The sequence below is a fragment of the Lutra lutra genome, chromosome 5 (assembly GCF_902655055.1).
Source record: "Lutra lutra chromosome 5, mLutLut1.2, whole genome shotgun sequence".
Taxonomy (NCBI): Eukaryota; Metazoa; Chordata; class Mammalia; order Carnivora; family Mustelidae; genus Lutra; species Lutra lutra.
The window spans coordinates 106,589,034-106,605,116 of record NC_062282.1 but is presented as its reverse complement, the minus strand read 5'-3'; the positions used below and the strand labels follow the sequence as shown (position 1 = coordinate 106,605,116).

At 39.7% G+C, this 16,083-nt stretch overlaps 2 protein-coding genes across 8 annotated transcripts in view; both read right to left on the bottom strand.

Moving 5' to 3' along the window:
* CMYA5 (cardiomyopathy associated 5) overlaps nt 1-9,278 on the bottom strand; it is an 89,709-nt gene extending 80,431 nt beyond the window's left edge. Inside the window, exon 1 of the mRNA XM_047729665.1 lies at nt 8,990-9,278. Within this exon, the coding sequence (XP_047585621.1) occupies nt 8,990-9,138 (149 nt within the window). The 5' untranslated portion in view covers nt 9,139-9,278. The remainder of the gene's footprint in view (nt 1-8,989) is intronic.
* Nucleotides 9,279-11,887: 2,609 nt separating this feature from the next.
* The window catches only part of TENT2 (terminal nucleotidyltransferase 2), a 69,838-nt gene continuing 65,642 nt past the window's right edge, over nt 11,888-16,083 (bottom strand). For all 7 annotated transcript variants that reach the window (XM_047729464.1, XM_047729463.1, XM_047729468.1 and 4 more), the window contains 2 exons: nt 14,906-14,985; nt 11,888-13,351 (listed from right to left, as the gene is read on the bottom strand). In XM_047729464.1, coding sequence (XP_047585420.1) covers nt 13,277-13,351; nt 14,906-14,985 — 155 coding nt within the window. In that variant the 3' untranslated portion in view covers nt 11,888-13,276. The remainder of the gene's footprint in view (nt 13,352-14,905; nt 14,986-16,083) is intronic.

Sequence of the window (16,083 nt, the reverse complement as noted above, 5' to 3'; positions counted from 1 at the left end):
TTTTGAAATTAGAAGCAAACTGAAATTCAAATTTTTTTAAAGTAATTTTACACTCAAGTGAAAAAGAAAGAAATTGGCTAATAAAGACCAGATTGTGTATACTGGGTACACATACATAAAATCCCTAGGTGAGCCCTAAACTCATGACCATTCCAGCACTAACTCTGCCATTAGACTAGGGCTAGAATCCTAGCACATTTTTCCAGCTGCCTGACATTAGATAAATTACTCAGTACTGCTAAGCCTCCATTTTCTCTTCCCATAAAACAGAGATGGAAACAATGCCTATATCATACAGTTCTTGTGAAAATAACTCAAAATAACAAGTGACAGTGCTAGGAATAGACTCTCTATTCCTTGAGTAAATACTGGTTTCCCTTCCCTTCTCTGGGTCTCTGCTCGCTCACCAGCAACGTAACTCAGGGAAATGATGCTAAGGCCCCTTCCAGGGTAAGTGCCATCAGCAGCCAGGCTTTCCTGCCAGACTTGGACTCAGAACAGTGAAACATTCTTCTGCAGGCAGAGAGAGAAGGGCTAGCCAGATGGACCCAGAGACTGACACAAAACTCACAGGGAAATGAGCAGGGAAGCTTTAGGCTCTGAGACTTGATGGGCCAGGGTCCTAGTAGACCCTCACCTCAGTTCCCCAGGCCCAGTTCATTTTACCAGTGTGTTCACTTCAACTAATTGCACATGAGATTATGTTTACTGTCTGCCCTCTCCAGAAACTGAACTCTAAAGATTAAGGATTCTGTTTGGTTCACTCACTTTGTGTAGTTTCTTAATAAATATTTGCAGAATGTGCCCCTTTTCTTATAGAAGGTACATTTCTGAAATTGAAGGTGTCACGAGCTTGGCTAAGCCATTCCCAGGTATTGCTGTCTCAGCATCCATTTTTGTTTGTCTAAGTGACCTGCAAGAGCCTTGAAGAGACTGCTGTCTCTTGAAGAGACAGCCTCTCTCAGGCTGGCACATGCCCTGGGTAACTGTCTGAAGAGTCACATGACCCTGGAAGTTCCTGATATGACTTCCCCAACAGTTCTTGTGATCAACAATCTCCCCCACCCTCAATGCCTCTCTGCTGCGTGCCCCTCAGATAAGAACCTCATGAAGCTTACCGAAACCACACTCATTTTAGTTTGAATTGACTGATCCAGTCTTAGCCCAGGAAGCCCCAAAATCTTCCACTCATGGACCCTAATAAAGGCCTATGTCCCAGGTCTTGACCTCCTCTCTGCCCTCTGCCTTGACCTCCCTGTGTGGCCCCTTGAGCTATGCCATGTACTTCCTCCAGGTCTTGGAGTAATAAACTTCTCTACTGCTATTTCTCTTGTGGCCTTTTGAAGAACAATGGCTCACCATCTGGCCCCCTATGCTCCATTTAACAAATGTTAATTTAACAAAGTCATACCAGGAGGAAATTAATCTTATTTGCAAATCGACAATTTTAAGTGCCCTACTGAAATCAGCCATGTAGATGAAATTTGTGGTGAACATAAATTTGTTTAGCATCATGTGAATTTTTTTAAGATTTTATTTATTTATTTGACAGACAGAGATCACAAGTAGGCAGAGAGGCAGGCAGAGAGAGGAGGAAGCAGGCTCCCTGCCAAGCAGAGAGCGCAATTCGGGGCTCGATCCCAGGACCCTGGGATCATGACCTGAGCTGAAGGCAGAGGCTTTAACCCACTGAGCCACCCAGGCGCCCCTGAATTTTTTTTTAAAGAGAAGCATCATCAAACTAAGAAAACATATTAACGGCTCCATAAGAAGGTCTGGAGCATTCAGTTTGGTAGACAACAGTAGCATCAATTAATCTTCCCACATATCTTGGACTTTATCAGATTAGGATATGGAATTTTGGAACTGAATACACTCCAGTTGCCATAATAGAGAACTTTTCTCTGGACAAAAAGCAAAGCCTATTCTTATCCTCCCATCTATGATCTGGCTCAAGGATCAGTCTAGGGGAGGCATTCCAACAAGTCACAGAAGGTGGGAATGATGACTGCAGACATCCTAATTGAACAATCCCTCCATACTTATCACTGTCCCCTCCAAGCTACTGTGTTTCCAGAGTCACTGGACATTGTCAGTTCCCCTAAACAAATGGCACCAAAATTCTCCCTAGTCTAATGGGTTCAACCTCCCAACTAAATTTGCTTCTCACAGGAGTCGGGATGATTTGACAATTCACTTGCTTATTCATTCGTTGTTATTCTTGACATACACTTATTCATTCAACATTCTCAGGCCTCAAAATCCTGAGGGCTTCTAGAGAAGAAAAAGAAAGCTTAGAGAGAACTGCAATTAGCAGCACAAGAGCTGGAACAAGGAGCTAAAGGAATACCTAAACACATATTGTGTCTGAAATATCTTTCTGCCCAGCTGCTGTATTAGCTCCGCAAAACTTTTCTAAATCTAATTTTAAGAAGAATGTATGTCTTGGGGCGCCTGGGTGGCTCAGTCAGTTAAGTGTCTGCCTTTGGCCCAGCACATGATCCCCGGGGTCCTGGGACTGCAGCCCACATCGGACTCCCTGCTCAGCAGAGTCTGCTTCTCCCTCTCCCTCTGCCCTTCCCCTGGCTTGTGCTCTGTTGCTCTCAAATGAATAAATAAAATCTTTTTAAAAAAGAAGAAGAAGAAGATGATGATATGTCTTTTCTCTATTCCTTTGTTAATATCCTTAGTGTAATGCTTATGACATTATGTTGGAGCTAACTGCTTCCCCATGCCAGATTGAGCTCCTTGAGAGAAGCAACCGTGCCACCCAATCACCTTCATGCTCCTGGTGCCTAGCACAGGGCCTGGCGTATACATCTTCAGGAGAAGGCCTATGGATTCCAGTGAAGCTAATGGACATCTAGGTATCATCAGGCATGCATTGTCTCATATGGTACCCAGTAGACCCATGTGGCTACTGAGTACTTGAAATGGAGCTGTGAGGGAGGAATCAAGATGCACTGAAAAGTGAAATACACATCAAATTTCAAAGACTTGGCATAAATACATATAAAGTAGCCCATTAATAATTTTTAGACTGATTACATGTTGAAATGATAATACTTCAGATATGAGGTTAAATAAGTTATTAAAATTAATTTCCCCCCTTTGTTTTTATGTCTTTTAGTGTGGCTATTAGAAAATTTTAAATTGCACATGTGGCTCACATTATATTTTCATTGGATAATGCTGACCTAAGCCAAAGATTACTCCACATCCAGTCTCTTATACCTGGTTCTCTACATTTTCTTGGTAGGAAGGGGAATTTGGTTATATTGTCTGAATTGAGTCAAGGTTTTCATTAAGCCTAGGTTCCGACTATCCAGGAAATATAAGACACATTTCTTCTATATTTGCAAAATTCTATAGTCATAGTCCCTATGTTCCACACATTAATAGGTTTGTTGTTTAAAAAAAAAAAAATCCAACTCTTGCTGCATTCCCTACACTGAGTCAAAGTCTAACCAAGGGCATATAATACCCATGCAGCCAATATTTAAATAGCTCTTCAGTTTCTGGCTCCAAGGGCCTGTTTTATACTCTCTCCTCCCTCAGTCTCTGGCATCCTGAGCAGTCACCCCTCCCATCTCAGCTCTTTCCACTGACCTCAAAAGAGGGCTGGCTCAAATAACACACTTGTCAAAACACCTGGATAAGCACAGCAGTGGGAGACAGCCTATAAATAGACATATGGAAACAAGAGTGCTCCCTACTAATAACAAAAACCCCTTATACAAGCTCCCTTCACCTTCCGAAAGTTTTGTTTCTTATGATGATTAGGTAAATGTAAATGTCACTAATAATTTGACTCCTATCAGCTCAGACAGACCTATTTCTACACACACTGGTAAAACTGCAATTCAAGATGATTTTAAGTTTTGGGTAGTGCTGTGGCAAAAATCCTCTGTGCTTAAATAGAGAAATTAAAACTGAACAACAGAAAATGACTGTAAGCAAAAATACTGAAAAATTTCTAAGGGATTGGTCAGAAAGACTAAAAGGGTCAGGCTTCACTGGTCTCCAGTCAGAAAAATGTAAAAATAATGAGTGCCTATTTACATAGCTCCCTCCATTATAGGAGACCATGCATTTGAAACATTTAGCACAGTGTTTGGCACACAGTCTGCGTCCAGTAATTACTAATGAATACATGCACATATAGGCCCTTACTGTTGAATGGAATACTGAGATCACCATGTTTTTCTTGTTTGTTTTAAAGCTTGAGCGATACGGTAAACCGAATACAGCTTCATATTCTACTCAGAATAAAATGTAAAGTCCTTACTATGGTCTATAAAGCCCTACCTGATCTGCAACCGAATTACCTCTTGGATTCCCCTCCCACCACTCTCCCCCTTATTTACTCTGCTCCAGCAACCTGACCTCCTTGTGTCCTCAAACAAGCCCCACGTGTTCCTGCCTCAGTGCCCTTGGAAACGCTCTTCCCTTTTCTAAGAAAAATGTGTGCTCATGTGTGACCTTCTCAGAGAGGCCTTCTTCACCAACGTATCCAAAACAGCATAACCCTTATCCTGCTGTATTTGTCCTCCTATCATTTATTGCCTTTTGGCATATTAGATATTTATTTGTTTATTTGTCTCCCTGAACTGGAAAGTCACTCCCAGGTAGGAAGAAACTTTGTTCATTTTGTTCACTGCCATATCCTTTGTGCCTGCAAAGTGTCTGGCACTTTATTCAATAAATATTTGTTGAATGAATAAACTAATGAACATCGGATTGGAGCTGAGGCCTCTGGATCTAGTCCCAGTTCTACCACTAAAAACCTGTGTGACTTTGAACAAATGTCCCCTGACATTCAGTTTCAGAAACTGCAAAAGGACTGGCTGGGAAAGGATGCTTCTAAAGCTTCTCCCAGCTCAAAAATCCTGTGGGTTCTATAGAATTCCTCTCTACATCTAGCTTTTGTATAAAGATTTAGCAACGCAAAAATCCTTCTCCAATATTCACACACTATTAGCTTTCTAGGCACCTCATTATGATTGGATAGCCTGCTCCAAAGACCCCTGAGGAAGCCTTCCCCAATCCTTCCAGGGAGGATGGATCCCAAGACTTGATCCCTACTTTCAGATACTTCCTACAGAACTTTTTTCCTTAAATCTCCTATAACAGTTAATGATATAATTGTGTTTTTCTGTTTCTCCAATGAGAATGTGAACTGTAACAATAATGGATTCTTAGTAATTTTTGTTTCCTTAGTACCTTGCATGGCCCATGGCAATTAGTAGGCATTCTGTGAATGTTCAGTGAATGAATGAAAATAGAAAAGCTAAAGTGAAACAGGATCATGACTCATGTTAAAATGTGAGCCTTTCACTCTCCCCTCACTGATGAAGGTGGGCAGAAGATAAAACCTGGCTGCCAGTAATGGTTCATCTGAAGGGAGGTAAGAAACTAAAACTCATTGGGAACTTACTAAAGGCAAGTACTCTTACACATATTCACATAGTTCATTTAATCCTATGACAACCTTATAAATTAGGAATTTTTACTACCATTTTACAGATGAGAAAATTGAGAATCCGAGAAAAACGGGAATTTGCCCATGATAGAATGGCTGATAAGTTCACTCAGGCTTCTTCATGCGATATATCATACTTGTATCACTAAATAATACATCAGGAGGGTAGTTCTCTGATTCAATGCAAGCACTGGCATGTGTAAGGGTGTTGTAATTAAAGGGAATTTTTTTCCTTGATTCAAAAAGGCCACTACAGATAATTCCATCTACCATTCCTGAAAGTGTAAAGAAAGGTTTAAAAGAAGATTACATTGTGCCTTTTGAATTTTTAAGTTCATTTTTTTTGATAATAAAATGAACTACCTGTTCATTATAGAAAAGTCAAAAAATACAGATTTTTTTTTTAAATTTTAGTCAACCATTATCCCATCACTCAGAGACAGCCACTATTAACTTTTTTAAACTTCAGGTTAATAAAACTTACCATAACCTTTATTATAGTCTTTATTATGTTAACCTTTATTAACCTTTTATGAAACTTTATTAACATTTTAGGCCTTTTTCCAATTCTTATTTTATAGTGAGATCATTCTAAATTATAAAATGAACACTTCTTTCATATTCAAAATACATACTTCCCATGTTGTTAGAAATCTTCATAAACAGCATTTTAATAATGGTTTAGTAATATCACATAAAGTTGACACAGTAATCAATCATTTTGTTACTATTAGGCTATTTCTATTTATTTACTATTAACTGCCTCTTAGTTAAAAAAAAAAAACAACAGTTTGTAATTTAACTTCTGAGAATGGTTCCAACCTCAAGAAAATGCAAACAACTTTTCCATTCAAGATGGGGGAAATCTCCCACTATTATTCGAAGAGATGAGGTCTACCAATTTTTCAAGGTAGAAGCTAGTTGGGACTATTCTAGGTTCACCTACAGTAAGGGTCTCTCTCCTGCAAAGGAAGGGAGGTAGTGAAAGTCCAGCAGTGGCCTGGAGGAAGCAAACCCAGGTTCATCTCCAGGTTTTTGTTTTTTTTTTTTTTTTTTTAATTTATTTACTTGACAGAGAGAGAGTGAGCACAAGCAGGGGGAGCAACAGGCAGAGGGAGACAGAGAGCAGGCTTCCTACTAAGGAAGGAGCCAGATGCGGGGCTCAATCCCAGGACCCTGGGATCATGACCTGAGCCAAAGGCAGACACCTAACCGACTAAGCCACCCAGGCACCCCTAACCTTCAGGTTCTTACACCATCAGTATATGCCTTATACCATCAGTAAATTATATAAAGCCTCAGTTTCCTCATCTATAAAAGGACAGTCATCGAATAGTGTTGCTGGGAGGGTTTAAATGAGAAAACATCCGTAAACATTCAGCACTAAGACTGGACAGAATGAGTGGACTCTCTTACTTATAACTGTACAACTTTGGTGGAATAGCCAAGAGGAAGGGGTTAAGAATGATGGGACAGCATTCTGACCTCCCATCCTTTAGAGACTATTCTAAGTTCTCACCTCTAGCCTCAAGGGGGGGGGGGGGGGAAGAACTTTAGGCCATATTTGTAAACTTACACACAACAAAATAGTTTGATTTCTGACAACACTTTGAGATAGGAAAAAAATCCCTGAGACATCCTGCCCACTGACATCTCTCTACCTCTAGCTATGGTTCCCATCTCCTTTCCTCTGGCCCTCACCATGGTTCAATCCCTACACATCTTTCTTTCTCTTTGCTACTGTCTCCCTGATCTGAGTCCTTCTAAAACAAACTTTTCAATCTGCTGTCAGTAATCCTTCCATAACTTCAGTCTGTATTCCTAAATCTTGCTCCGAAGTTTACTGATTTCTTGTTACCCATGTCGTCAAATCCAAAAAATTTAAAAAATCAACAATGCCTCCACCCCCAACCCTATTCTCTCTGGTTGCCCTCACTCAACTAATTCTGACTCTTGCCCTGATGTCCACCTTACCATCTGTAGTCAGAGCAAGCTGAAATTTACTGCAGATAAATCTTATTTTTCACCTGAGGATCCTGACCTTTGTCAAAGGGCAATGAAACCTCAGCCTGGTGCTTTGAATCACTGTCAGCTGCTCCCATTTTAGAATAAATGAGTTTTCAAATTCTCAAGGTGGTAAATTTTGGTTGGGCAAGGATACAAGGATCCTGAACACCATTAAGTGGGAAGGGTTATCAAGGCTGGGATTGACTGATTTCCCTTCTCCATATTGTCCAGGAATCACAGGTCATGACTTCCTGTTCCATTTCCCACAGGTATCTTCTCTTCCCCTTTTCCTTTCTGCATCTCCTGCCTACTCACCAAAGCCCAGGTCATGCCCACTGCCGAAGCACTCACAGATCTACATACTCTCTTCCGAGCTTCTGCGGTATACACGGTCTTCCTCCCTGCCCCTCTCATTTATGTAGCAGAGAGACTCGTGCTCCCCATTTGCTCTCTAACTTCTTCCATAAAATCCTTGAGGGCAAGTATGTGCCTGCTTCCCACTTGACAGTTACGAGGTAAATATGGGACCAACATTCCAGACTTCTAAACTGACTGAACTTCCTCTTCATCAGTGGTACTCTTTGGGCTATTCAGCTCTGCGGGCTTTGGTTGCACAGAACTTTTAACTTTGAGTAAGAGGGGCATTCTGAAATGTTGCACGTCCTTCTGTCACCTACAAAGCCATTCTACTGATATTAATAGATTTACCCCAAAGAGAACATGGGAAAGTAGAAACAAATTCAAATAGGAGATGAGTCCTACTATTCTCATTTTAGGGCCTACATGAAGCTGGGAGATGGAAGTGGAAGGAGACTCGTACTTTTATACAGTATTGCCTAATTGTAATCACATTCATTGAAACATTGATATTTGGAACCAAAAAAAAAAAAAAAGCAGGATTTTAAGAAGAGGGGTTATTGAAACTCGCGTTTTTCTCCAAGTAATTTACAAGTCTCTGTACCAAATTAAAGTCCTCTTACAGCGACCCAGTCCAGGTTCCGAGAGACCTCCAGTCAGTCATCTGAAGGCTCTGGAGCAGCCTTCTCCGTCTCCACCCCCACTTCAATATCCCCTTCTCTTCCCGCTCAGGCTTTTAAGATTGTTCGTAGGCCTTGGGCCCAGTGTAAGCGGTTCAGCACATTTCTGCAGTTAGGCAGGACCCTAAGTAAATCCCCAGTGATAAACAAGAGCACCAAGTCACAGGTTGCTGGGCAGAGGGGTGAGGGGGGAGGATGAGGAGGGGAGGGCGGTAATGAACTTTGCTGCTGCAGGCGGGCCTGTCACTCCAGCTGACAGCAAGCGCCTTCACCTTCAAGTTCCTTACCAAGGCAACACCCCCTGAGAGAAAGTGCTTAGCTGGGAGGAAATGCACGCTAGCGCTGAAAAAAGAAAAAGGCGTGCGGCGTCTCCCTGCGAAGCACCCGCCCTCGAGGCCGCTTTTCCAGGCCCGCGGCAGGTCGAGCGCTCGGGCCGTGGCCTGAGGAGAGGGGCGCACGCTACCTGGCGTCCGGCTCCTCCTCCGACTCCGCGGCCGTCTCGTCCTCTTCGCTCTCCGACTCCTCGTCGCTCTCCAGCCTTCGGGGGGCCTCCTCGTCCCCGTCGGAGCCGAGGGGGCTCTCCGCGGCGTAGGTGCTGTCGCTGCTCGCCATCGTGCCTCTGCCGGGCCGGAGCCGGAGCTGGAGCTGGAGCCGGAGCCGCCCGCGCGCGCCTGGTGTTCTCCCTCTGACTGCGTCTCTGGCCCCGGCCCGGCCCTGCCCTGCCCCAAGCGGGCGGCTCGAGTTCCCGGCCCCGGGGGCGGGCTAGCCCGGAGACTTTAAATAGAAGGCGTCAAAGTTTCGCCACCGAGCTTCTGGGGCCCGGGCTCAGCGAGTTCTCCTCTTCCCCCGCGTCTGCCAACTTCCCCCACGCGGCCCTCCCCGCCCCAGTTGAGGCTAATCCCCGGCGGCCCTTGGGGCAACTCTTGATCACCACTCGAAACGGCGGCAGGCTCCAGCGCACCAGGGAGCTGAAAGGAGGAAAGGCACCCAGGCCCCGCCTCTCTTCCCTCCAATGTGGCTTTGCTAGCTTGTACGTTTGGTGCCCAGCTACCTGATGGCCCCTTCATCCCAACCAAGTAACTACTCCTTACTGAGCAGAGCGCTTGTTAGTGCAGGCACTCTGCTAAGGGTTTCCCTTTCATGACCCCCTCACAATTCTGCTGTGGTACGTTTAACTGCAATCCTGGTTTTCAAGATCAGAAAACTGAGGCTCAGAAGAGCTTGACAAGCTGACTGGCTCAAAGTCTCTTGCCTAGTGTAAGTGGTCCAATGGGAAACAAAGCGAGGTCTGCCATTTTCAAAGCGCAGTTTTCAACCTTTGTTCCTTATTTTAGGCTCCTTTTGTGTCTGCAAATTAATTGTGTTCTCTTCTTTAGTGGCCTGTAGACTGTTTGGCCACGACATTTTTTTAATCTCCCCCAAAAACCTTCAAGAGAAATAATTTTCCTCACTTTGGCCAAAGTCTAAGTTCTGTCTGAAACTCGACTCAAAGGCCCCAGACCTTGGGTTGGATCAGAGCCTGCCCAGTGCTTAAAAGCCCTCAATGGCTTCCCTATGCTCAAGGACTAAAGCCCAAGCTCCTCAGGAAGATGAACACTGGGTAACAGCCCACATTTGTCTGATTTCTTCTTTAGAACTCAGGATTCCCAACATTTATCAAGTCACACCATTGTGCCTTTATTTACACAGTTCCTTCTGCCTGAAAGGTTTTCCCAACCTTTATTTACCTGGTGACTCTCCATTTAAGATCACCACCTTTCTCTGAAAAGCCCAGGTTAAGTTCAATACCCATTTTGAGTTCCATTAGCCTATATTCAAATCATGTTTGTGTCTCTTTGCCTCAGTACACTCTATAAATTCGTTACTCATCTTTTTCCACACCATCCTCATCTCTTACAAGCCCAGAAGCAAGCAACGTACTTGGCACAGAGTTGACACTTAATGTTGCCTGAAGAAAACAGGACCAGACCTGCTCAATACATACAACAGGTAGAGATATATTTATATGAGAATGATTTCATGGCTAGAATAGCAAACATTTATTTTTAATTACAGTAAATTCTATTCACAGTTACTAAATATGATGAACGTAAGTTTACCATTTACACTAGCTTGTATGTGTACGTTAAGTCTGTGAGCAAAGAACTGCAGATAGCTCAGATACAGTACAAAAGTATCAGCTGGTGTGTATGGGAAGGAAAGACAGAGGAGTCCAGTCTTCCAGTTCATTAAACCAGGCTCAACAAGTTATTATCTTAACATGAGCTAGGCTTATCCCACTAGTAATCCCAAATGACTGCTCACCTAGGACAAAAAGAGTTCAATTGTTGGGGGAACCTGTTAAACACTAATCAAAACTACAGGAAGCTGCTGATTATTCCTTCCATTTAACTCAAAATTTCTTGGAAACACTAATTAAAGTTGAGATTTATTTGCAAAGATCCTAGTTCAAGCCAATCCAAAATTTAGAACTGCAGTACAGATTACATATTTGTAACTTTTTAACACTGCCTTAACAATGCATGCAAATATATAGAAATGGCCACATCAGTACAAACAGAAAATAAATGTATTATTCACCACACAAGTAATTCAAACTGAAAATAATTTAAAAGTCTAAAAAATTCCCTCATATATTAACAGCCCACTTATCTGACATATTTGTCTATCACAAGGTACATAATCTTAGGCTCCAGTCTATTGATTTAGAAATGGGTATAAATTTATTAACATTAACTTCTTTACATGTTACAGCAAGACAGCTAAAAAGTAGCAGCAGTAAGATAATGGGGGGAAGCATGCCACTAAGCACTGAGAAAACAGTGACAATAAGAGTCCATACCACAGTAAATTAATGTTAGGGCTTTCTTAGGAAATGTCCCAGTACAGTAGAGGCAGAATACCCTGCAAGCTTACACATCCCTGAGAGCTACACAGTATTACCACAGAGTACTAGGAGTGTTTTTTATTGCTTTTAATGATGATATCGAGTCATCACTAGAATATTAATTATACTCAATAATTCTGATAAAGAAAAGTTGCACAATGTATATTTTAGGAAAATTTCCCCAAAAAAGGAACTAATGTGTAATGTAAAGCTCAACTGCTTCAAAAACGTTAAACATGAGTAATATAAAAAATTCACCTATGTGGAAAGCTTCATTCCTAATGATGCCAGAGAAATAGGGTACTGATGCAGTTAGCTGGCTTAACCAAGAATGAACTCAAATCCGAGATTATCTGTATAATCTATATCATCAAGCATAAAAGTCAGATTCAGTTAGTTCTAGATGGTAACTACAACCTCAATCTCATCGCAAAAGTAAAGACTAGCACAGAAAAAAAAAAACCACGAAAACAATTTCCATATATAAACTTTATTCCATATGACATCATACAAAAATTTAAACTTAAAGAAGAAAATGAAAATATGCACCTTTACAAGTCAAAGAAAAGCAAAAGTCTTAGCATTTGAATTGGTCTGCAAAAAACCTAAATACGTTAGAGGTACAAATTGTACTACAGCAGGTGTAAAAGAAGTTGTACATAGTTTTTCTGAAAAAGTTAAAATTGTTTTCAAGATTATTTTTCATATTTAAATGTACAGGCACTGACCAATTTACAAATATTTACATCAACCAAAAAAACCTTAATAAACACTGTAGCTTTTCTTTTAGCAGCCACCACTACTTCTTCATATGGGAAAAAAAATACTAAAAAAGTCATCTTTACAAACATTAAGCTTTTATTTATAATAATTTTATGTCTTACCTAAAACATTTCATAGTGGCTTACTGCCTAAAAATTCCAGTTTAGATTACAATCCTATAATTGTATACAGAAAAAGTCTGATACTGTCAATAGGATATAATCTCAACTTTGATCTTTCAGTTTCTGTTGCTTCATGTCACAGGGAAAATAAAAGGCAAGAAAACATGAAATAAAGTAAAAGTGCACAATGCACTAAACTATCATAAAGCACAGGGGACTTATAATCTTTTCAAAATGTCTACAATGAACTAATTCTTTAAAACAATTTACTAACTGCTGAACAATACAGAGTTAGTGCTCTTATTACTACAGTGCAAAATGTACTGTTTTTCAACAAAAAATTTAAAGCAATCTCAAGAGTACATCAAAAACACATGAGGTACTAATGAAATGCTAATACAGACACACCCAAAGCCTCAGTCTATCCTGGTGAGTCAAGTGAAGACTTAAGGCAATTGTCCAGTATTTCACGCCTTTACAATGATTTCAGTGAAATAACAGATTTCATTTTGCTTCAAGTAACTGAACAACTGGCTTGAATCTTCACTTTACTAGAACAGACAGGCAACAAACTATCTATTGTATGTTATACATTAAGTATGTATTAATCAGTCCCTTTCCAAAATTCTACACATCTCTTCAGTATTAGCATGTGGTATGTTAATTGAAGTTTTATCAAAAGACTTTTATTTGTTCAGATAATTCCCCAAAAAAATATTTTATCTGATCTCCTGAAAAGTCATGCCATAATATTACTAATCAATGTAAACATTTTCAAAAATACATCTTTAAATCAAAGGGTTTTATTAGGAAATGTCATAATAAAATATGCAATCTTTATATAAGTATGTCCTCTTAAAAATAAAACATGAAAACAAGAACAATTAAAAAGAAACCATGATGGAGGTAAACAAAATGCATTATGATGTTACCATTGTTCTTTATTTCTCAGAAGATTTTATTAAGAAATAGAGGCCAGTTATCTTTTCAGGACAGGAGCTCTTAAAGGTAGTATGCTGTTCAAATCTCTTTTGTTTTTCAATCTGTGCCAAGACTGGGAGAGAAAGAAAAATCATTCTTAAAACATAAAATATAACTGGAACAAAAGACTGAAAAGAGAAGGTTAACAGTGGTTTTCCCTAGGTGGTAAAATTGGGGTAATTATTTTCTTTGTGTTTTTATCTCCCAAGTTTATTTCTGCCATCAGAAAAGAAAATGTTATTTTAAAACACTATACCTGTGTGATTCCAATTCATTGAAAAAGAAATGGACAGAGAGGTGGTACAAAAAGATGTAACTGACAATTTTAACATTTATTCACAGATTTAAACTATTTCATCTATAACAACAAGGTAATCTAGACAAAACCTCTGGGTCTGAGAGGGTGTGAGAAAATTACTTTAATTATTTGGTTGACTAGTTTGCATCTAGTAAGCTTTTCTAATCAAAAATAGTATTATGGAAAGAGTAAATCTCTAATAAACCACTTTATACTTTTGAAAAAGAAGAGTAAATATAACTTGGAAAAGAAAAATAGAAAAAACTGAAATTCTTATTCACAGGCTAAAACTCTGGCTCACTACTTGCTGACTGCGTATCTTTGTAGTTTATTCTCACTTCAGTTGTTCAACTGACTGAAATTATTGGTTTTACAGCTAAGCAACCCTAAATGAAAGCTCACCCATCATAATGAAAGCTCACACATCAACAATATAGCAGTGCTATTTTTGAGTTCTCAATTTGTTATGATAGACAAAAATATTCCCTCTTGGATATTTGTTTTGCCCTGAAGAATTCCATTAATTTTAAATTTTCTAATCTGGCTGACAAACCGAGAGGGCCTAATATGGAAGGACAGCTTGTAATATGATACACTTGCATTTTTAATTATCACCAAAATAAAGTCCACTTGTATGTCTAATGAGAAAGTATTCCTCTGAAATGACCTTCAGAGTTCTCTGATCTTTTTCTTCATGAAGCATTCCCTCCTATATGTCTCATAGTATATATTTCCATCAATGTGTTTCTAAACTATACTGTGGAACTCCTTGAAGAAAGAAACCACACCTAACAAAACTGCTGATGAATCAATTCACACTATGGACTAAAGAGCTAAGCAATAAACGACAGTTTACATACATATGGCTGAAGTTTATATACACAAAATGTGTGTATACAAATACATACATTTTTTTATTTTTTTTACTTTCTCAAAATATAAGCAAAGATAAAAAGATGCTCAAATTCTCTGTTACAGTGGGGTATGCAGAAGAAAAATCATGGAACATCAGCTCTTTTCTAAAGCTACACTAAGTTCCCTGAAATTTTAAGGAGAGAAATTAGTCCAACAGATTTCACTCACTCATTCTGGGAGCTTAATTGGCTCACTAAGGAAATGCTTACTTCCATCAAAGTGAAAGCCATGTGAACGAAAACAGATTTCTCTGAAGGAAAAGTATACCTATCTATCAAGTAATAAATTCCCTATTGTGCCACACTAATGACTTCTTAACACAGAAACCAAGGTTACTCTGTCCTATTATATTTTTTCATTTTCAAACCATACTATTCACTAATGTTTCTAGAGTTAATCTGAAGCATAATTTACCTTCAAAAATTGATCCTTGATCATGTCAAATTTCTGCTTTTCATGCACAGCTCTGGCTGTATTTGTTCCATCAAAAGGTTCTGCAATATTAAATGTACATATAAACAAGAAATTACTAAAATCAGGTCTTCAGTTTTTATATTAGGTTGAACTATATGAAACTGCCAATATTTGATAGTTTTTAATAGCAACTGCATATTGTGAAGCCTGATCTCTTAATAGATATGTGATATGCATATAAAAATAATTTTATTATGAACTATCTAATAAGGTAGATGGAATTCAAGTGAGAGGATAACTAAAAACAAACTCATCAGCATATATATGTTAAGTCTAAATCACAAAAGTGAGTAAGATTTTTGAAGAATCAGAGGGGGTCAAGGACCTATCCTTACCCTAAGGAAAATAAAGAATAAAGAATTATCAGAAAGAATTAAACACTGTACACAAAAAAGGTGGTCATGTCAAATATTATAGAAAAGTAATTTAGAAGATATGGTCCATATATACAACAGAGTATTATACCTCCATCAGAAAAGATGAATACCCAACTTTTCTATCAACATGGACCGGACTGGAGGAGATTATGCTGAGTGAAGTAAGTCAAGCAGAGAGAATCAATAATCATATGGTTTCACTTACTTGTGGAGCATAAGGAATAACACGGAGGACACTGGGAGATGGAGCAGAGAAGTGAGTTGAGGGAAATCAGGGGGAGACAAACCACGAGAGACTGGGGACTCTGAGAAACAAACTGAGGGTCTTAGAGGGGAGTGGGTGGGGGAGTTGGGTGAGCCTGATGGTGGGTATTGGTATTATGGAGGGCACATACTGCATGGAGCAATCGGGTGTCGTGCATAAACAATGAATGCTGGAACACTGAAAAGAAATAAAATAAAATGGAAAAAAAAAAAAAGACCACAGATTTGTACAGCAGGAGAAAAGGGTACCTCTGAAAGGATAGAGGATAGAAAACAATGCAGAGTTACGGTGTAAGTAGGTGGTTTAGAAAAGGATACAGTTAGTACAATAACTTGCAGGAGAAATGTGGCAGAAAAAGGAGAGAGAGAAACAGGATAGCAAGCACAGAAGACAGAAAGAGAACAAAGGAAAACTTTATATGTGTGTCTCTTCAACATTACCTTCCACATCTTCAACCCCAACCCATTAACTCTTCA